This window comes from Moschus berezovskii, chromosome 3 (genome assembly GCF_049115385.1).
Source record: "Moschus berezovskii isolate FMDL1 chromosome 3, NW_MosBer_1.0, whole genome shotgun sequence".
Lineage (NCBI taxonomy): Eukaryota > Metazoa > Chordata > Mammalia > Artiodactyla > Moschidae > Moschus > Moschus berezovskii.
The window spans coordinates 122220816-122240958 of NC_142462.1; the positions used below are offsets into that span (position 1 = coordinate 122220816).

Here is a 20143-nt window from a genome sequence, read left to right on the forward strand (position 1 = left end):
GGGCAGCTGGTGCTCTGGGGCACAGGGCTGAGATAAAGCCTGCCTGGCCTTGCCCTCACTGCCTCAGGCTGCCTTGGACCTTCGAGGCCAGGCTGCAGCAGCTGCCGCTGTGGGGGGCCGGGAGGCCCTGGCCTGGCCTCTCTGCATCCCTGTCGCAGAACAGTATCCGCAGAGCCTCAGAGCCCCCCAACAGGTGACCGGGGGTCGCCATGCTGCTCTCTGCCCTCCTCTTCGGGGTGGCATGGGCACTGGCTAATGGGTAAGGAGCCCACCTCGGGGACTTCTCCTCCTGGCCCAAGACTAGGACCTTCTGGGGCAGCCAGACTCCCTGTCCCTCCTCGTCCCCCTCAGCCCGCTTGAGTCAGCCTCCTCTTCAGTAAACTCTCCCGGGGAGTGGGGTCGCGGGACAGGGCCTCCCGGGCAGAGGGGGATGGTGGCCGCAGCTGTGGGGCCCCGTCTGTGGGCAGGCGGTGGTGTGAGCGGACAGAGACCGTCCTGGTGGAGGAGGAAGTCGCCCCCCGTCAGGAGGACCTGGTACCCTGTGCCAGCCTCCAGCATTACCAGCGCCGGGGCTGGCGGCTGGACCTGACCTGGAGTGGCCGTGTGGGGCTCTGTGCCATCTACAAGTGAGTGACGAGGAGCCCGCTGGACTGGCGAGGGCAGTGGGGTGAACTCCTGAGAGCGGGGGAGGATTGGGGGTGACCTGGAGATGCAGGCGTTTGGCAAGCAGGTCCAGGGTGGACTCAAGGGGGGCCGAGTGGGGGAACGGGGTGGTGATGAGTGGGCACGTCCGTGGGCAGCGCCGGGCAAGGTCAAGATGCCTGCTGCCTCTGCCTACCCCTCAGTCTACCTTCCTGAGATCATTCTCGCTTTGGAAATTGACACCAAGAATGGAAAATTACACAACAAAGCCTCTTAGAGAGCAGGTGACCAGAGGCGATGTCCCAGGCCATTCCCAGGGATGGGGCTGAACGCTGCCATCTTGTTCCCTCCCCCTGCTCCATGGACCCAGACCCCCAGAGACCCGGCCTGCTGCCTGGAACCGGACAGTGAGGGCCTGCTGCCCAGGCTGGGGGGGCACCTACTGCACCCTGGGTAAGCGCTCGGGATCAGCCCAGATCCGGGGTTTCCTGGAGGTGGCAGGCTGCCTGGGGAGGGAAGCCGGGTCCGGCGGAATGTCTGGGTCCGTCCCATCCTCTCTTTCCATCCACCGCAGCCCTTGCAGAGGCCAGCCCTGAGGGCCACTGCTTTGCCACCTGGCTGTGCAACTTGGGGGCAGGCTCAGTGAACGCGTCTGCAGGAAGCCTGGAGGAGTGCTGTGCCCGGCCTTGGGGACACAGCTGGCGAGATGGTCGCTCCCAGACCTGCCACCGCTGCTCCAACCACAGACGGCCGGGTGGGTCCCCAGAGTTCCAGCCTGCGTGAAAGGCACAGCCCTGACCTGCATCCCCTCCCCGACAGGCACCCCACTTAGAATTCTTGAGCTCTGGGTCCCTCTGTGGAGCCCACTGCCCTCTTTGCTCAGACAAGCTGCCTCCCACCTTTGGTCACCATTGGTAACCATGCACTGACCACCTCCACCCACCTTCCTGCGCTCAGAGGTCACCGTTGGTGTACCTCCCTCAGGCAGCACACCCTCCCCAGCCATCCTGCAGCCCCTGGCAGGGGCCGTGGCCCAGCTCTGGAGCCAGCGCCAGCGTCCCTCGGCCACCTGCGCCACCTGGTCCGGCTTCCACTATCGCACCTTCGATGGACGCCACTTCCACTTCCTGGGCCGCTGCAACTACCTGCTGGCAGGCGCGGCTGATGCCACCTGGGCCGTCCACCTCCAGCCCACGGGGCATTGTCCCCAGCCTGGGCACTGTCAGCTGGTGAGAAGGGAGATGGATCCGGACACAGAGAGGGAGCTGGACACAGGAGGAGGAGGGCCACTAACCACCTCTTCCTCAACGTGTCACCCCCCCCCAACCCCCACAGGCCCGGGTAATGATGGGACCAGAGGAGGTGCTGATCCGGGGTGAAAATGTCTCTGTGAATGGGCGGCTGGTACCCGAGGGGGTATCTCAGCTGCTCCCTGGTAAGGCGGCTGTGGGCACCAGGAGGTGGCCCAGGGCCCCATTCGCTTCTCTGGGACAGTCTGTCCATTCGCTTCTCTGGGACAGTCTGTCCATTCGCAGTACGCAGGTCAGAGGACAGCTGAAGTTGGGCAGCTGGGTAGGTGCCCACAGCCTCCTGACACCCCCACAGCTGTTGGGAGTCAGCATTTGGAGATGAGGGAGCCTGCTGATATGCTAGGAGGTCGTGATCCTCATCCCCTATCCCCGCACCCAGGCCTCAGAGGTGGGCTTTTGTGGTGCTAGATGTGTCAGGCTCCTCCCAGAATTCTGTCTTGCTGGGGTCCGAAGACTGAGGTAGGGGTGTGTGTGTGTGTGTGTGTGTGTGTGTGTGTGTGTGTGTGTGTGTGTGTGTGGTAGTTTACCTGTAGTTTACTCTCAAGAGTGCATCCGTAGTTCATGAACTTCTCAAAAGAGGTCTGTGATGGGAAGCCAGTGGCTTCTGCTTTAAAGGGTATAGGGTGCAGAACTCTCTAGAATAGTGAGGAGCCCTTTTCTCCTTCCCAGGGCAGTCTGAGCCCCGTGTGATGGTGGGAGAGGCGGGGCTGTGACTCCCCGCTTCTCCTGCCCAGGGCTCAGCCTGCAGTGGCAAGGGGACTGGCTGGTGCTGTCGGGGGGCCTGGGGGTCGTTGTGCGGCTGGACCGGTCCAGTTCCGTCTCCATTTCTGTGGACCACGAGCTCCAGGGACAGACTCAAGGCCTCTGTGGGGTCTACAACGGCCAGCCTGAGGGTGAGTGGGGGTGAGGCTTGGTTCCTGCTGTGGGAAGGAAGGGGAGACAGGAGTCCCCAGGCATAGCCACTCTGCCTCAACCTCCCCCAGATGACTTCCTAGAGCCCAGCAGGGGACTGGCTGCGTTAGCTGCCACCTTTGGGAATTCCTGGAGACTCCCAGACTCAGAGGTGAGACTGCAGTGCTGGGTTCCCTCGCTTTTTGTGTGCTCACCGACCTGGTCACCAACAAGTTTTGGTTCACTAGCTAGTTATCTAACCTCCTGCCTGTGGGTTCACAGTGATCCTGGTCCCCCACACCAACTTGGGCTTGCCACTTTGCTGCCCTCCACAGTCCCAGGATGTCTGGGCTGGTGGCCATGAGGGCAGGGTCTTGAACCAGCTGCCAGGGTAACGGCCATTTTCCTGATGTCCTGGTTAATATCCCTCATCCTGGATCCCTGGCCTGACTCCAATTGTCCCCAGCCTGGGTGTCTGGATGCGGTGGAGGCAGCCCAAGGCTGTGAGGACCCCCTGAGGGGCACAGAGACGAGTACGGAGGCTGGCCAGCTTCGGGCTGAAGCCCAGGATGTGTGCCACCAGCTGTTGGAAGGCCCCTTCAGGGAATGCCACACCCAGGTATGGATGGGGGTGGAGGTGGCATCAGGCATTAGAGAGGTGAGAAGGGCTAGGGAGGTGCCAAATGGGGCCCCTGGTCCTGCCACCAAATTGCTTTGGGGCATGGGTCAGGGCACCCCGCCCCACTTGCCTTGATTTGATCTCTGGGAGATGAGACGGCCCCAATATGTTATCTCTAAGGTCCTTTGCAGCGTTCACTTGTTTGATCGTAAAACAAGGGCGTTTGAGAAGCAAGAGGAGGGAGGCGCTGGTGGAGGCTGGTTGCTGAAGGGCTGTCTTGTCTCGGCAGGTCCCCCCTGCAGAGTACCACGAGGCCTGCCTCTTCGCCTACTGTGCTGGGGCCCCAGCGGGCAGTGGGCGGGCAGAGAGGCTGGAGGCCGTGTGCGCCACCCTGGCCAGCTACGCCCAGGACTGTGCGGCGCGGCGCATCGCGGTGCGCTGGAGGAAGCCCGGCTTCTGCGGTAGGGCGACTGCCTGCCCGTCTCTGCCCAGCCTCTGGCCTCCCCTCTCTGTGGAATCGGGCGATTGACCGAGGGCCCTCGCGTGGCTCCTGTTTCCCTGGGGTGGGATTCCGTCAGTGGGCTCTGGCCGAAGGCGGGGAACTCCTTGGATCTTACAGCCCACCCCTGTATCCCGCAGAGCGCCTGTGTCCGGGGGGCCAGCTGTACTCCGACTGCGCCTCGGCCTGCCCGCCCAGCTGCTCTGCAGTGGGCGAGGGAGGCGAGCGGAGCTGCGGTGAAGAGTGCGTGAGCGGCTGCGAGTGCCCGCCGGGTCTCTTCTGGGACGGCGCCCTGTGTGTGCCCGCCGCCCGCTGCCCTTGCTACCGCCGACGCCGGCGCTACGAGCCCGGGGACACCGTACGCCAGCTCTGCAACCCGTGGTGGGTGCGCGGGCCTGGCGGGCCCTTTCGCGGGGGGCTGAAGGGCTACTTGTAGGTCCCTTCTGATCCCTCTCTTATATCATCTGCTCTGCAACCTTCCTCCGTTTTGGGGGAGCCTCCCTCGCAAGTGACCTGTGACCTCTCAAGTTATAATTGACCATCCTGCTTAAAAACCCAGCGGGGGACCTCCATCAGCGGACTTCTAGTCCTAACGGGGGGGGAAGGGAGTGCCGGGGGAGGGAGGGGGACCAGAGTGTTGGGGGGTGGGCGTGTGAGGGGTCTCCAGCTCGGTCCTCCTCCCCCGACCCTCGGCGGCGCGGACCCCGAGCGCCCTCTCCCCGCCCCTGTGCCCGCAGCGTCTGCAGGGACGGCCGCTGGCTCTGCGCGCAGGCGCCGTGCGCCGCCGAGTGCGCGGTGGGCGGGGACGGGCATTACGTCACCTTCGATGGGCGGAGCTTCTCCTTCCGCGGCCGCGCGGGTTGCCGCTTCGTGCTGGTGCAGGTGTGCAGCGCGGGCAGACGGCGGGGGCGGAAGCGGGGGGTCGTGCCGGAGCCCTGGGAGCCCTCGTAGGGGTGCTGGTGTCGGGGGGAGAGCAGTGACTGTAAGGAAACCGCTGAACAAACAAGGCAGCCGTGCAGGGAGACGCTGAGACGGCCCCGGCGGGAAGATGGCAGCCGCACACCCCCGAGCCTGCCCTCAGGGTTCTCGCCGCCGCCTCAGGTTCCCGTGGAAGTCTCTCTGTCGGCGCCGCTCCGGGCCGGGGGCGCCACGCAGAACCCACCCGCACAGTCCTTTGTCACAGACTGGACGGCTTGGCTTGTCACACCCTCCTTCCTGCAAAACGACCCCGGGGGCGGCGGGGGGGCAAATAAAGCAGGGTCCGCCTTCGTCCCCAGCACTCCTCCCCAGGTAAAGTGAGGTGACTTCCCAGGTTCCGGCCCGGCACCTTCTTACACACGTAGACACAAAAAGGGGCTCCTGCGACGCTCTCATACGTGTGCACCCTTGAGGGCACTCAGAGACATGAGCATATGTCCCCGCAGGGAGGAGGGGGAGGAGACATGTTGCCCGAACCTGTGCACGCGCGCGCATACACAGTCACACACACACTTCCATATGTGCACGTGGATACACACACACTTCCACGTGTGCACGTGCATACACACTTCCACATGTGCACGCGCACACACAGTCACACACTTCCATATGTGCACGTGCATACACACACACTTCCACATGTGCACATGTGTACACACAGCCACACACTTCCACATGTACACGTGCGCGTGCACACAGTCACATACTTCCATATGTGCACGTGCATACACACACACTTCCACATGTGCACATGCGTACACACACACAGCCACACACTTCCACATGTACACGTGCGCGTGCACACAGTCACAAACACTTCCATATGTGCACGTGCATCCACACACACAGTCACACATGCCAGCCCTTGGTGAGGGTTAAGTCCCTCACCTCACAGTGTGGCTGGCTGGCAGGAGGTCAGCGCAGTTCTGGGTGGGAGCTGTCCGGAGTGTGGGCTGTGGGCGTCCAGTAAAACAGGAGAAGGCCCAGGAGGGACCCTCCCGCCCCATCCCCACCACATTCCTCACCATTTGCCCAGGACTTTGCCAAGCGGCAGCTGGTGATTGTACTGGAGCACGGGGACTGTGACGCTGGGAGCTGCCTCCACGCCATCTCTGTCTCCCTGGGGGACACCCTCATCCAGCTCAGGGACTCAGGTAGCCCCAGGTCTCAGGGTCCCCGCCTTCCAGGCCTTCAGCACCCAACAGCCCTCCGGAGTGGCCTCCTTCCTTCTCCCCCTCCCTGTGGACTCCAGGTCTCTCCAGCACTTTCCGTCCACACTGGCCCTGTGGTTCCTGAACCCAAATTCTCTGGCTAGACTTCCACAACCGAGGTCACTGCCTCAGCTTCCCCCTCACTCTGCCATCTCTGGAAGATGCAGAAAGGCCTGTGGCGATTTTCCCAGGCATCTTCTGCCCGCCCCATCTCAGGGGAAAATACAATTCAAAGGGTTTGGAAGGAGCTGAAAGGCCTCATGGTATACCTAGGCCTGCAGGCCCTTCCCAGCTCCTCCTGCACACTGACCCCAAGGGCAAAGGCCAAGTGGGTGATAAGGGTCCCATGGGGGTTGCTCAGGTAGGATGGGTGACCTCCCAGGGGTCATTCCGGTTCCCCTTCCTCAGGGTGAGCGGCCCACCAAGACGGAGCTCCCCACCTCCTACCCTGGGTCCTTCCCTTTCTTAACAGCCCCATCCCGAAATGTGCCTTCCCTCCACCTCATCGGCCTAGCCCAGCCCTTTGGGGGTGGCCCCCTCACAGACCTCCTTTTCCAGGAGCTGTGCTGGTCGATGGGCAGGATGTGGCCTTGCCCTGGAGTGCAGCTGGGGGCCTCAGTGTCTCCCGGGCCTCCTCCTCTTTCCTGCTGCTGCGCTGGCCTGGTGCCCGCATCCTCTGGGGAGTGTCTGACCCTGCAGCCTACATCACCCTGGATCCCCATCATGCCCACCAGGTGTGCCCAGGGGGCGGGTGAGTGGCTGGGCCCGGCCGCTGTGGGCCTGGGTTTGACTGTCCTGTGCCCACTCCTGTGGCCCAGGTGCAGGGTCTGTGCGGCACCTTCACCAGGAATCAGCAGGATGACTTCCTGACCCCTGCTGGCGATGTGGAGACCAGTATCACTGCCTTTGCTAGCAAGTTCCAGGTGGCAGGCGGGGGCACGTGCCCCTTGGAGGCCAGCACCCCGCTTTCCCTCTGCAGCGCCCACACTGAACGCCAGGTTTTCGCGGAGGTGGCCTGCGCCACCCTGCACGGCCCAGCCTTCCAGGTAGCCAGCTTGGGGGCACTCGTCCTGTTTGCCCCTAAATGGCAGCAATACCTGCCCTGCCATCCTTCTGGGCTCCTGGGAGGGCCTCGCTCTGAGCCATGCCAGGGCGGCTGAGCACCAGGAGGTGGCAGTGGGGAATCCATGGAGAGGGGCTGACCCATTTCCTTGTCTCCCTCCAAGGAGTGCCACGGGCTGGTGGACAGGGAGCCGTTCCACCTGCGCTGCTTGGCAGCTGTGTGTGGCTGCGCCCCTGGCCGGGACTGCCTGTGTCCCGTGCTTGCGGCCTATGCTTGGCGCTGTGCCCAGGAGGGTGCCCTGCCTTCCTGGAGAAACCGGACCTTCTGCCGTGAGTCTGCTCAGCCAAGCTGCACCCTTACACTCCTTCCAGCACAGGGGATCCAGGGGCTTTGCAGCAGGGGAGGATCCCAGAAGGATCTCTGACCTCCGAGGATTGCTGGCTTTGCTTTCTTTCGGAGGCAAGAGGGCAGAGCAGCCCCTGACCTGTATGTGTCTCTGTGCCCAGCTATCCTGTGTCCCGGTGGCCAGGAGTACCAGGAGTGTGCCCCAGCATGCGGTCGCAACTGCGGGGAGCCTGAAGACTGTGGGGAGCTGGCCAGCTGTGTGGCCGGCTGTAATTGCCCTCCGGGGCTGCTGTGGGACCCTGAGGGCCAGTGTGTGCCCCCCAACTTGTGCCCCTGCCAGCTTGGGGCCCATCGCTATGCCCCTGGCAGTGCCGCTATGAAGGACTGCAACCACTGGTGAGAATGGAGACCTGTGGAGGGAGGCAAAGAGCTTGGGGGTGAAAAGGTGGAGCTTAGAGAAACAGGGTGACAGATATGGGGAGGATGCCATGCCCATTAGAGCACTGATAACATCCCCTCAGTTGTGGAGTACTTTAGGGCTTATAAAGCACTTATGTACATTACCTTATCTAATCTTGCTTCTGGGTGCATGCTAAGTTGCTTCAGTCGTGTTCAACTCTTTGGGATTCTATGGACTGTAGTCCTCCAGGCTCCTCTGTCCATGGGATTCTCCAGGCAAGAGTGCTGGAGTGGGTTGCCATGCCCTCCTCCAGAGGATCTTCCCCATCCAGGGATCAAACCTGTGGTCTCATGCATTGCAGGCAGTTTTTGCCTGATGAGCCACCAGGGAAGCCCAATACCCTAATAAAGTAGGAAGTAGAATTGTTCCCATTTTGCAGATGAGGAAACTGAGGTGCAGATAGGCTAAACAGCTTGCAGAGTCACAGAGCTTGTTAATGACAAAGGACAGAACCCAGGTCTCTGAATTCCAGTTGAGTGTGGTCCAGAAATTCTTCTAAGAGTTAGGACATAAAGAGAAGTTGCAGATCTACAGACACTATGCCAGAGTCCAGGGTTTGGTGGGTGAAACCCTTCTCCCACCCGTACTGGGAGTAGGGTTGTTCAGTATCTTGGCCCCTCCCCAGAGCCCAGAGAATGGCCCCTCCTGGTGTTGGGGCAGGCTGGCAGTGTGTAATCCCAGGTGTGGCCTGGTGCTTGTCACCCTTCTTGTGCTTGGGGCAACTGGGGTTGGGGTGAGACACTCAGGTCTCCAGCATTGGAGCTGGACCTTCCCACAAGGTTAGGGGCTCTGGACCCCTTGGGATCCTGAGGCTGTCCCAGGGCAGGTCAGGGGCCTGGAAATGAGGTCATTTCCCTGCCTCCCAACCTCCGGCAGCGTCTGCCAGGAGAGGGGCCTCTGGAACTGCACTGCTCACCGCTGCGCTCCGCCCCGGGCCTTCTGCCCCCGTGAGCTCGTCTACGTCCCTGGAGCCTGCCTCCTCACCTGTGACCGCCCTTACGCCGACCGCCCCTGCCCCCCAGGCAGCCCGGGGGGCTGTGTCTGCCCCCCAGGCACCGTGCTGCTGGTATGTCTGGGAGGGGCTCCGCTACCCAGCGCCCTGCCCTAGCCCCTGGTTGGGTGTAACTGGCGGGGAGGGGTCACCAGGCAGTCTCCATGGAGCCCCTCGTCCCCGGCCTCTGCTAGGAGGAGCGCTGCGTGCCTCCTGAGCTCTGTCCCTGCCGTCACGGCGGCCAGTGGTACCCGCCCAACGCTACAATCCAGGAGGACTGCAACCTGTGGTATGTAGGCCCCACCCTGTGACCTGTGACCCTGCAACCGAGTGACCCCTGGCTGGGGGTCGGGATGATGGGTGGGGCGGGATATCCAGACAGGCCTGGACAGTGGAAGCTCCCAGCATCTCTCTGACCTGAAGGTCTGTCTGGCGTTGCCTGGAATCTGGACCGCCGCCTCCCTGGCATTCAGCCCGCCCTGCTCCTGGTCTTCCTGATGGTTTCCCCTCCCCCATTGCCCACAGCGTGTGCCAGGGGCGGCAGTGGCACTGCACGGGCCAGCCGTGTGATGGACGGTGCCGGGCGTCAGGTGCCCCTCACTATGTGACGTTCGACGGGCTGGTCCTCACCTTCCCCGGGGCCTGCGAGTACCTGCTGGTGCGAGAGGCCAGCGGCCAGTTCACGGTCTCCGCCCAAAACCTGCCCTGCGGGGCCAGCGGCCTCACCTGCACCAAGGCGCTGACCGTGCGGCTGCAGGGCACCGTTGTGCACATGCTCAGAGGTGCCTGTGACGCTGAAGGCTGGCGCGGGCCGGGGAGGAGGGCCCCCCCGGGTGGCGGCACAACTCTGCAGTGACAGCTGAGGCCTGGGGCTTCCCACATCTTCCCACTGCTAGCCATCAGTCCCGGGGTGGGGAGCTGGCGACTCTCCTCTTGGTTGGGAATGCTGATTCTGGAAGGCTACAGGAAATTAAAACCCAGAGAGGTCTAACGACTTGCTCCAAGTCACACAGCTGGAGAAGCAAAGGAAAGGCTGGAGGGGAGGGAGGCTGGGAGGGCCTCATGGGGATCTCGGAGCCCCTGGACCCCGAGGCCAGGCCTGAATGCCTCTGCTCCCCCACAGGCAGGGCAGTGACGGTGAATGGGGTGAGTGTGACGCCCCCCAAGGTCTACTCGGGCCCCGGGCTGAGCCTGCGCCCCGCCGGCCTCTTCCTGCTCCTCAGCACCCGCCTGGGCCTCACCCTGCTCTGGGATGGAGGTCAGTACCCCATCCCCCAGTCATCTGGCCCACGCCCTGCAGCTCCTCCCGCCAAAGTCTTCCTCTTGCACACATCTGATTGGAATTTCCAAATTACATTTTCGTCATTACATCTTTCTGCCTTATGAAAGCAATACCTCCTCGCCAAAAGAAACAGTTAAAAAGAAAACAGCAAGTTTTAGAGAGAAGAAATAAAAAGAAATCTAACAGCCCACCACCCAAACCCAAGCAGCGGGTGATTTAGAAATAACTTGTTACTGAGAAATCAAAGGAAATCCAAATGGCCCCTGCCGCCGCCGCCGCCGCCAAGTCGCCTCAGTCGTGTCCAACTCTGTGCGACCCCACAGATGGCAGCCGACCAGGCTCCGCCGTCCCTGGGATTCTCCAGGCAAGAACACTGGAGTGGGTTGCCATTTCCTTCTCCAAAATGGCCCCCAGTGTGGGCAAAGTCATCTGCACTGAGGCCTCTGGGACTAGAGGGTGTCCCAGTCTGTCCTGGACTCTGGAATCCCGCCCTCTGGAGATTTTCCATACCCCACCTCCAACCTGAGTTTAGTTAAGAAAGTAGGCTCTCACTTCCTGCCCTGAGCCCCCCATAGGTAGGTCTCTCTGTCACCGCCAAGCATCCGCCCCAAACACGAGGTAGCCAGCTCCCCCACTGGGGGGTTGGTACCTTTGTCAGATCGTCAAACCGGCCCACATAATGTAGGTGCCTAGGTCTTCTGCCCACTCCTTGTAGCTCAGTTAGTAAAGAATCTGCCTGCAATGCAGGAGACCCGGGTTTGATCCCTGGGCTGGGAAGATTCCCCTGGAGAAGGAAATGGCAACCCACTCCAGTATTCTTGTCTGGAGAATCCCATGGACAGAGGAGCCTGGTGGGCTACAGTCCATGAGGGTCGCAAGAGTTGGACACGACTTAGCTACTAAACCACCACCATCACCAGGTCTCCCCACTCCCGGCCCTGAAGAAGGCCCCCAGATCCGTCTCCAGAGCCCCTCTGCCACACTCTCTGTTCAGGCACCCGGGTCCTGGTGCAGCTGTCCCCCCAGCTCCGCGGAAGGGTGGCTGGCCTGTGTGGAGACTTCGATGGAGACGCCAGTAACGACCTTCGGAGCCGCCAGGGGGTTCTAGAGCCCACTGCTGAACTGGCCGCCCACTCCTGGCGCCTAGGTCCTCTCTGCCCGGAGCCAGGGGACCTGCCGCACCCCTGTGCTGTGAGGATGGGCAGGAGAGGTGGGGAGGGTGGAAGGGGGCAGCTGCCAGAACCCGGGGTGGGGGTGGTTCCAGAGGTGGGGTGCTGCGGAGGGGTCTGGCTGGTCCACGGGGGTGTCCCCGCAGGTGAACGCCCACCGGGCCGGCTGGGCCCGTGCCCGCTGCAGGGTGGTGCTGCAGCCACTCTTTGCCCGGTGCCACGCGGAGGTGCCCCCGCAGCAGCATTACGAGCAGTGTGTGTATGACGCCTGCGGGTGAGAGGGGCAGGCCTGGGGACCCGGGGTGGGTGTGGGTGTGTCGGTAGGGGAACGGCAGGGGGCTGACTGCTCCCTCCCACAGCTGCGATTCGGGGGGCGACTGTGAGTGTCTCTGCTCGGCCATTGCCACCTACGCAGACGAGTGTGCCCAGCACGGGATCCACGTGCGCTGGCGCAGCCAGGAGCTCTGCCGTGAGTGTGCCCAGCCCTCGGTCCGCGACACCCCGTCTCGCCACCCGCTCAGCTCCTCTGGGGATGCTTCTGGCCTGAGAGCTGTTCATTCATTCATTCCTGGAGTGCTTACTGTGAGCCAGACTCTGTCCTAGATGAACCAGACATGCTGAGATCGCTGCTCTGTTGCAAATAGCCTTGGCAGATGCCCAGCAAGACATCCACGCCATCCAAACACCCCAGTGCCCTCCACGGGGCTCACTTTGGGCTAGTTCACCCACTGCTGTTGCTTCCTAGGGCCCTCACCCCGTGGTGACCCAGGCCTCTCTCCTCCCCACCCAGCTCTGCAGTGTGAGGGGGGCCAGGTGTATGAGGCCTGTGGCCCCACGTGCCCCGCCACGTGCCACGACCACAGTCCTGAGCCTGCCTGGCCCTGCCGGACCATCGCCTGTGTGGAGGGCTGCTTCTGCCCCAAGGGGACTCTGCTGCACGGTGTGTAGGGTCAGAGTGGGCAAAGGGGATGGGGCTCTGGGTAGGGGGTTGAGGAGAGGCCACAAGGCCGTGGTGACGGGGTGCCCTTTTGGCCAGAGCCCTGCCGTCTGTGCCCTCAGGAGGTGTCTGCTTGGAGCCGGCTGCCTGCCCCTGCGAGTGGGGGGGCAGCTTCTTCCCGCCGGGCACGGTGCTGCAGAAGGACTGTGGCAACTGGTGAGCGGGGGCTGGGGGGGTGGCCCCGTGCCCTGGGCTGGCCAAGCCCAGTGCTGCCGCTGATCCCTGGACGCCGTGTCCTCAGCACATGTCGGGAAAGCCAGTGGCTTTGTGGGGACGATGGCGGCCGCTGTGCGGAGCCGGGGCCTGGCTGTGCGGAGGGAGAGACTCCATGCCGGAAGAGTGGGCACTGTGTGCCCCACGGGTGGATCTGCGACAACCAGGATGACTGTGGCGATGGCTCAGACGAGGAGGGTGAGTGTCCTGGGTGGCGTGCAGCAGTGACCAGTGGTGGGTCAGGCCTCCGATGGAAGCATGTGTCCTAGGGCCGCTTCCTGAGCTGCGGATCCAGCTGCCAGCCGCTTGTGGGCAGGGTTCAACCCCGGTTTCTGGTGTTGGGGCTTCTCTGGGAGTCTCTGTGGGTGTCCTGAGCCTGCCGGCCCTCTCTGCCCCAGGCTGTGCCACCCCGGCCTGTGGCGAGGGGCAGGTGTCTTGCAGCTCCGGCCGCTGCCTGCCCCTGGCCCTGCTCTGTGACGGGCAGGACGACTGTGGAGACGGGACGGATGAGCAGGGCTGCCCGTGCCCCCAGGACTCGCTGGTCTGTGCCGACGGGCACTGCCTGCCCCTGGCCCGGCTCTGCGACGGGCACCCCGACTGTCCGGACGCTGCTGATGAGGAGTCCTGCCTGGGTTAGTGGTCCCTATCCTGGGCTCCAGCCCACCAGGCATCCGTCTCGTGAGCCCCCACCTGCCTGCCTCCCCTCCTTCACCAGTGCAGATTCCGGCTGAGAAGTGGGCACCTGCAGGCATGTCAGAGAGGGCATCCCGAGGAGCAGTACCCTGGGACCAGCCCCTCTCTTTGGCTACAGGGCAAGTGGACTGCACCCCTGGGGAGGTGTCCTGCATTGATGGTACCTGCCTCGGAGCCATCCAGCTGTGTGATGGAGTCTGGGACTGCCTGGACGGAGCTGACGAGGGGCCTGGGCACTGCCCCCTTCCCTCTCTGCCCACTCCCCCTGCTGGTACCTTGACTGGCCCCTCTGCTGTCTCCTGGGAGACTGCACCTACCTCCATGGCCAGCGTCCTCCCTGGTGAGCTTCCTGGAGGAAAGGGTATTAGAAAGCTGGCGTCTGGAGGCCTGGGAGGGAGGGGCAGGGTCTCGGGGAGACCTAGGGGCACGTGGTGGTGGGGGGGAGGGAAAGAGCAGGCATAGACCACCTCCCTGGAGACAGCGGAATGAAGGAGGCGAAGAGAGAGAGGACTGAAGAGTCCAGACCTTCTTCCCAGGAGTTCAAAGCCGCCTCTAAACGGAGTGGTCTTTTGGGAATTCTCGGATGGGTGCGGTGGGGACGGGACTTGGGGAAGGGCAGAAGGTGGGGGGAGGGCCGGGCGCGGGGAGGGGGCCCGGAGGGTCTTGGAGAGGGGCGGCAGCGGCGGAAGGGCCCAGCCGGCCTGCGGGGAGTTGGTCCGCCCCGCCGGGGTCTAGCGAGGACGTCCCCGCAGCGCTGCCCTGCGGCCCCTTGGACTTCGCCTGCGGCAGCGGCGAGTGCGCGCCCCGGGGCTGGCGCTGCGACGGCGAGGGGGACTGCGCGGACGGCAGCGACGAGAGCGGCTGCGACCGGCCCTGCGCGCCGCACCACGCGCCCTGCGCGCGCGGCCCGCACTGCGTGGCCGCGGAGCAGCTGTGCGACGGCGTCCCTCATTGCCCCGACGGCTCGGACGAGGACCCGGGCGCCTGCGGTGAGCGCCCGGCTGCGGCACGCGCTGGCGGGCGGGTCGCCCTCTCTTCCCACCCCAACCCGGGCGCCCCCGCTAGAGGCAGTGACTTAGGTCTAAGGCATCCGAGCCTGGAGCCGGTTTTGTGCTCCTTGAATCTCTTCTGGGAAACTCTCCGCGGAGGAGAGTAGAAAGGGCTTTCTGTCTTTGGTAAAAGGGCGGGCCTGAGTGGCTGTGCTACAGGGGGTGGACCTGTTCCGGGGGCTCCCCTCAGCCTCTCCCCACCAAAACTGGGGGGTCCTTTTGTGTCCCTGCAAGTCAGACCATCACTGTCCTGACCACTTGCAGGGGGGCGCTGTCCATAGGCCCCATTTCCTCCCCTCCCCATGGCCTGCATTCCAAAGTTGTCTCTGAGCCAGGCTGGGTTCCGTGTGATTTTTGTCTCATACTTGGCCCCCTCCAGGGTTCCCCGGGGACTCAGCGGTAGAAGAATCCGCCTGCAAGGCAGGAGATTTGGGTTCGATCCCTGGGTTGGAAAGGTCCCCGGGAGAAGGAAATGCCAACTGACTCTAATGTTCTTGCCTGGAGAAGCCCATGGACAGAGGAGCCTGGTGGGCTGTAGTCCATGTGGTCACAAAGAGTCAGACACGACTGAGCGATTAACATTTTGGACTTCCCAGGTGGCGCTAGTGGTAAAGAATCCTCCTGCCAGTGCAGGAGACACAGGAGACTAGGGTTCGATCCCTGGGTTGGGAAGATCCCCTGGAGGAGAAAATGGCAACCCACTCCAGTATTCTTGCTTGGAGAAGCCCGTGGCCAGAGGAGCCTGGCGGGCTGCAGTCCATGGGGTCGCAAAGAGTCAGGAGACTGAAGTGACTTAGCATGCATACAACCCTTCCATGCCTTTGGAGCCCCACCCCTTGCAGGCTCCACCCATCTGTCCCCTTGCAGGAGTCTCCTCCCCTGTGATTTGACTCCCCAGTAGTGCCCGAACCCCCAGTGGCTCTGGGATGGGCTCCCCACCTGTCCCGGGGGGACGACAGGGTGGGCATGCTGTTGCCCTGGTGGAGGCCAAGGCTGGTGGGGGCCGGGGACGTGGCTCTCACTCCCACCTAAGTGTTTTCTCTCCTCTTCCCTCAGAGGGGCTGTGGGTCCCAGGAGGCCCCAACCAGACAGGGCTTCCCTGCTCAGAATACTCCTGCCCGGATGGCCTCTGCATCAGTTTCCAGCAGGTGAGGCTGGTGAGTGGGTGGTGTGGGAGGCCAGAGCCCCTGGTGCCCTCAAAGCACGAGTCGCCCCGACCCCACTCTTCTGACCCCAGGTGTGCGATGGGCAGCCCGACTGTGAGCTGCCAGGGACGGCAGGGCCCTCCCCGGAGGAGCAGGGCTGTGGGGCCTGGGGGCCCTGGAGCCCCTGGGGGCCCTGCAGCCGGACGTGCGGGCCTGGGGCGCAGGATCGGAGTCGCCGCTGCTCGCCCCCAAGCCTCCTGGTGCTGCGGCACTGCCCCGGCCCGGAGCACCAGACTCGGGCCTGCTTTGCAGCCGCCTGCCCAGGTGAGGGGGCCCCCTGGGCCCCAGGAGGCCAGCACAGCGGGCAGGGCCTGAGAAAAGCAGGGGAGCAGGGGAAGGCACTGGGCACCCCGCCCAGCCTCACGGCCGCTCCCCACCCCACCAGCTGGCCCTTGCCCCCCACAGAGGACGGTGCATGGACCTCCTGGTCGCCCTGGTCCCCGTGCTCTGAGCTGTGCGGGGGCGTCACGGCTCGCCACCGGGAGTGCCACCCGCCCCAGAACGGGGGCCGGACCTGTGCCATGCTACCCGGGGGCCCTCCCAGCACCCGGGAGACCCGTGAGTGGACAGGAGGCAGGCGCAGCGGAGGGAGGGTGGAGGGGCAGTGGTGGGGGGAGCTTGTCCCCAATGGGGACCCACCTGTGATGACCTCCTCCCAGGGCCCTGCCCTCGGGACGGCTGCCCCAATGTCACCTGCTCCGGGGAGCTGGTGTTCCATGCCTGCGCCCCTTGCCCGTTGACCTGTGATGACATCTCTGGTCAGGCCACGTGCCCCCCCGACCAGCCCTGTGGCAGCCCAGGTAAGGGGGCTCTGGACCTGGGGTGAGGGGGGCCTGTCCGCTCGGCCGAGCTCTCTGCAGGGAGGCCTCACGCAGGGCCTCCTTCAGGCTGCTGGTGCCCTGCGGGGCAGGTGCTTGGTGCCCGCGGGCGGTGCGTGTGGCCACGGCAGTGCCCCTGCCTGGTGGACGGTGGCCGCTACTGGCCCGGGCAGCGCGTCAAGATTGACTGCCAGCTCTGCGTCTGCCAGGATGGGCGGCCCCGGCGCTGCCAGCCCAGCCCCGACTGCGCGGGTGAGCTCCACCCTGAGCCTTCCTGAGGGGCTCTGATCTCCCCCAGACCACCCAACCCAGACTGTGTGGGTGACCCCCACCCCGACCCTTCCCAAGGGGCTCTGGTCTCCCCCAGACCACCCAGCCCCGACTGTGCAGGTTAGCCCTGCTCCGAGCCTTCCCGAGGGGCTCCAGTCTTCCCCAGGGGCCTCTGGTCTCCCCGAGACCGCCCAACCCAGACTGCGCGGGTGAGCCCCAACCTGAGCCTTCCTGAGGGGCTCTTGTCTCCCCCAGACTGCCCAGCCCCAACTGCGCTGGTGAGCCCCACCCCGACCCTTCCCGAGGGGCTCTGATCTCCCCCAGACCACCCCGCCTCCCCCTGACTCATGGCCCTCCTCAGTGAACTGCGGCTGGTCAGCGTGGTCCCCCTGGGCTGAGTGCCTGGGCCCCTGTGGGAGCTGGAGCGTCCAATGGTCCTTCCGGAGCCCCAACAACCCCCGCCCAGCTGGTCGAGGGCACCAGTGCCGGGGTCTCCACCGCAAGGCCCGCAGGTACCACACCGCAGGAACCGTACCTCCAGCTCCCAGCTGGGAAGCCGCCTGTGTGTGCCCTTCCTCACTCGAGGTGCCTCCACGGGCCGGACCCCAGATGAGGACCACCCCCATTGTGTGCTCCTATTAGTCTGAACACCAGGACTCCCGGCACATCTTTGGGGACCCCTGGCCTTCTGCATCAGTTTTATGCCCAGGGGATCCAAAAGGGGATGTAGGGAACCCATAGGTCCGGGGGTGGGCAGGCCAGGGTGGGCTGGTCACCAGGTGAGGGGTGGGCCCCCTCTTCCCAGGTGCCAGACGGAGCCCTGTGAAGGCTGCGAGCAGGATGGCCGGGTCCACAGCGTGGGGGAGCGCTGGCGAGCGGGCCCCTGCAGGGTCTGCCAGTGTCTGCATGACGGCTCGGCAGGCTGCTCCCCCTACTGCCCGCTGGGCAGCTGCCCCCAGGTGAGGCGGGCGGGCTCCCGGCGGGGGAAGCAGGGGTGGGGCGGTGCGCGGTGTATAGAGGCCAGAATTGTGGGTGACGGCTGATGGAGCGGGCTGGGGATGGGCGGGTGGCCAATTCTGCACGTCCAGCCCGGTTCTTGCATCCAGCCCGGTTCTGGTTCTTGCATCTGCAGGACTGGGTTCTGGTGGAGGGAGTGGGGGAGTCGTGCTGCCGCTGCGTGCCGCCTGGTGAGTGGGTCTGGGGGCAGCAGAGGAGCTCCAGGGGGAGGAGGATGGCAGGGAGTCAGAGGTGGCTGCGCCAAGTCCCGGGGGGATGGCACTGACTGCCCCAGCCTCAAGGTGAGAGGAGCCTGGGTCGGGATGCTGGGCAAGGAAGGGGCCCTCTGGGTGGGGATGGGGGCCCCTAAGGCCGGGCCTCAGTCTCTGCCCGCCTCCTCTGACCTCCCCCACGAGGTCATCCTTAAGGGTACTTTCCTTTCTCTGGTTCCGATGGGCTGGATCTGGTTCCTTTGCTGTTTCCTCTAAAAGCAACCATGACCAAGTTGGACTTTTCAAGATCGTTTTTACTTGGAAACTGAGTCATAAATAAAACAAAATACAAAGACTCAGAAACGGATGCACTTTGGGGCCCAGATTTCATATCTTCAAAGTGCACCCACAGGCTGCTGAGGTTAGGAGAGTGCCCGCCTGCACAGTGGTACAGGTGGCTGACTGCATAAGTTCATGGTGAGTGGGGACCGGACTTTAGTCTGAAAGTCCTCTTCCACCCAGAGATGCCCTTTTCTGGTGCCCACAAAGGTTCCCTATCAGCGACAGCAGCCCTGGTCAGGAACTGAACTGCAGTCGCTTGGTCCTGGCCCCTGAAGTGGCTTTGGGCAGGTGGTTTCAGCTTGTGTTCTCTAAATACATGCAGTGGAAGCGAAAACCCCTGATTCACTTGGGGATGGACCTTTCCCAGCTGTGGGATGGGGGCACCGTTGCCAAAGCTCGCAGGGGCGTCTTGGGAGAGAAAGTGCTCCAACAAGTGGGGAGAGGTCGGGGCCTGGGGCTGGTGTGAGCCTGTGTCTCTCCTCGCCCACCTCCAGGAGAGAACCAGACTGTCCACCCCATGGCCACTCCCGTGCCCACTCCAACCCCCAGCCCTCAGATCGGAGCCCCTCTGATCACCTACCTTCTGCCTCCCCCCGGAGGTAAAGGCCACGGGCTGTTGTTGGGCCGAAAGGGGGTGTTACTGAGGGGTTGTCCAGCCTGGGAAGGGAGACTGGATCACTGGACTATACCTTTTGCCTTCCATGGGGAGGACAGTTATCCTAAGGATCTAGAATGTCAGCCCGACCTATTTCCTCCCTAACCCTGCCCTCCCTGGACCAGCCTCCAGTGACCCTACAAGGTCAACCGGGTGGGCTTTCAACCCTCCACAGCACCCCTTGTGCCTTCCTAACTATGGCCCCGGCAGGCTCCAGGCCCTCTCTTGTGCACCCAGATTCCTGCTATTCACCACTGGGCCTGGCCCGACTCACCGAAGGGAGCCTGCCTGCTTCGTCCCAGCAGCTGGAGCACCCTGCCTGGGCTGCCGTCCTGAGGCCTGCCACGGGGGCGCCAGGCTGGAGCCCCGTGGAGCACGTTGATACTCAGGGGCACACCCTGCCTCCCTACCTGCAACTCGACCTGCTCCGGCCCAGGAACCTCACCGGTCAGTGGGGAGACGGCAGAGGCTGGGGCTGGAGGAAGGAAGGGGTGGAGGAGGGTGGGTTGGGGGTGGCATTCACTGCTTTAGCTTTGCCCCCTGCCCCTCCCCCAGGCATCATAGTGCAGGGGGCTGGGTCCTCAGACTGGCTCCAGGTCAGCAGTGATGGTCTACACTGGCACAGCTATCGTGAGATCCGGCCTGGCATTCAGCCCGCACCCCAGGTACCGCCCACTCGGGCCCCCTGGACCAGTGACCCACCATGCCCTTTTGTGGGGGGCCCAAAGTCTATGTTCCCAAGGGGTTTATTGTCTCCGGAGGGACATTTCCTACTTTAGAGGCTTGTTCAGTACCTGTTTGTAGCAGGGACAGTGTTCTGTGGGGCAGAAGGGCCACAGTCAAAAGGGCATCAGACACGATTGAAGTGGCTCAGATTGGGGGCAGCTGTGGGAAGCCCTACTGCGGAGGGAGGGAGTTGGGGTGACAGCAAGTTCAGTGAGGGCCTCAGGGTGTGCGGAGAGCAGCTGGGCACAGCTCTGCCCTCCTGGGGTTAGCATCCTCCCCAGGGAGACTCAGATGGTAAAGAATCTGCCTGCAATGCCGGACACCCGGGTTCAATCCCTGAATGGGGAAGATGCCCTAGAGAAGGAAATGGCCACGCACTCCAGTACTGTTGCCTGGGAAATCCCATGGACAGAGAAGCCTGGCAGGCTACAGTCCATGGGTTTGCAAAGAGTCGCACACGACTGAGCGACTGACATCTCTATGTTCAGGGAGACTGTATGTTTCTTA

The 20143-nt window shown here is 63.6% G+C and overlaps 1 protein-coding gene across 1 annotated transcript in view; it reads left to right on the plus strand.

The window, feature by feature from the left end:
• Window positions 1-209: 209 nt before the first annotated feature.
• Window positions 210-20143, plus strand: part of LOC129552003 (SCO-spondin) — a 51982-nt gene continuing 32048 nt past the window's right edge. Inside the window, exons 1-41 of the mRNA XM_055420201.2 lie at window positions 210-259; window positions 468-626; window positions 1013-1095; window positions 1217-1396; window positions 1627-1871; window positions 1978-2077; window positions 2687-2845; window positions 2936-3015; window positions 3310-3462; window positions 3752-3923; window positions 4102-4342; window positions 4699-4843; window positions 5976-6093; window positions 6709-6884; window positions 6969-7196; window positions 7377-7542; window positions 7720-7954; window positions 8895-9084; window positions 9204-9298; window positions 9535-9791; window positions 10133-10267; window positions 11286-11482; window positions 11607-11734; window positions 11820-11929; window positions 12251-12400; window positions 12520-12613; window positions 12699-12868; window positions 13069-13302; window positions 13482-13703; window positions 14116-14352; window positions 15469-15560; window positions 15650-15881; window positions 16023-16175; window positions 16277-16417; window positions 16505-16687; window positions 17067-17217; window positions 17511-17664; window positions 17838-17892; window positions 18750-18854; window positions 19148-19357; window positions 19466-19575. Of these exons, the coding sequence (XP_055276176.2) occupies window positions 210-259; window positions 468-626; window positions 1013-1095; window positions 1217-1396; window positions 1627-1871; window positions 1978-2077; window positions 2687-2845; window positions 2936-3015; window positions 3310-3462; window positions 3752-3923; window positions 4102-4342; window positions 4699-4843; window positions 5976-6093; window positions 6709-6884; window positions 6969-7196; window positions 7377-7542; window positions 7720-7954; window positions 8895-9084; window positions 9204-9298; window positions 9535-9791; window positions 10133-10267; window positions 11286-11482; window positions 11607-11734; window positions 11820-11929; window positions 12251-12400; window positions 12520-12613; window positions 12699-12868; window positions 13069-13302; window positions 13482-13703; window positions 14116-14352; window positions 15469-15560; window positions 15650-15881; window positions 16023-16175; window positions 16277-16417; window positions 16505-16687; window positions 17067-17217; window positions 17511-17664; window positions 17838-17892; window positions 18750-18854; window positions 19148-19357; window positions 19466-19575 (6495 nt within the window). The remainder of the gene's footprint in view (window positions 260-467; window positions 627-1012; window positions 1096-1216; window positions 1397-1626; window positions 1872-1977; window positions 2078-2686; window positions 2846-2935; window positions 3016-3309; window positions 3463-3751; window positions 3924-4101; window positions 4343-4698; window positions 4844-5975; window positions 6094-6708; window positions 6885-6968; window positions 7197-7376; window positions 7543-7719; window positions 7955-8894; window positions 9085-9203; window positions 9299-9534; window positions 9792-10132; window positions 10268-11285; window positions 11483-11606; window positions 11735-11819; window positions 11930-12250; window positions 12401-12519; window positions 12614-12698; window positions 12869-13068; window positions 13303-13481; window positions 13704-14115; window positions 14353-15468; window positions 15561-15649; window positions 15882-16022; window positions 16176-16276; window positions 16418-16504; window positions 16688-17066; window positions 17218-17510; window positions 17665-17837; window positions 17893-18749; window positions 18855-19147; window positions 19358-19465; window positions 19576-20143) is intronic.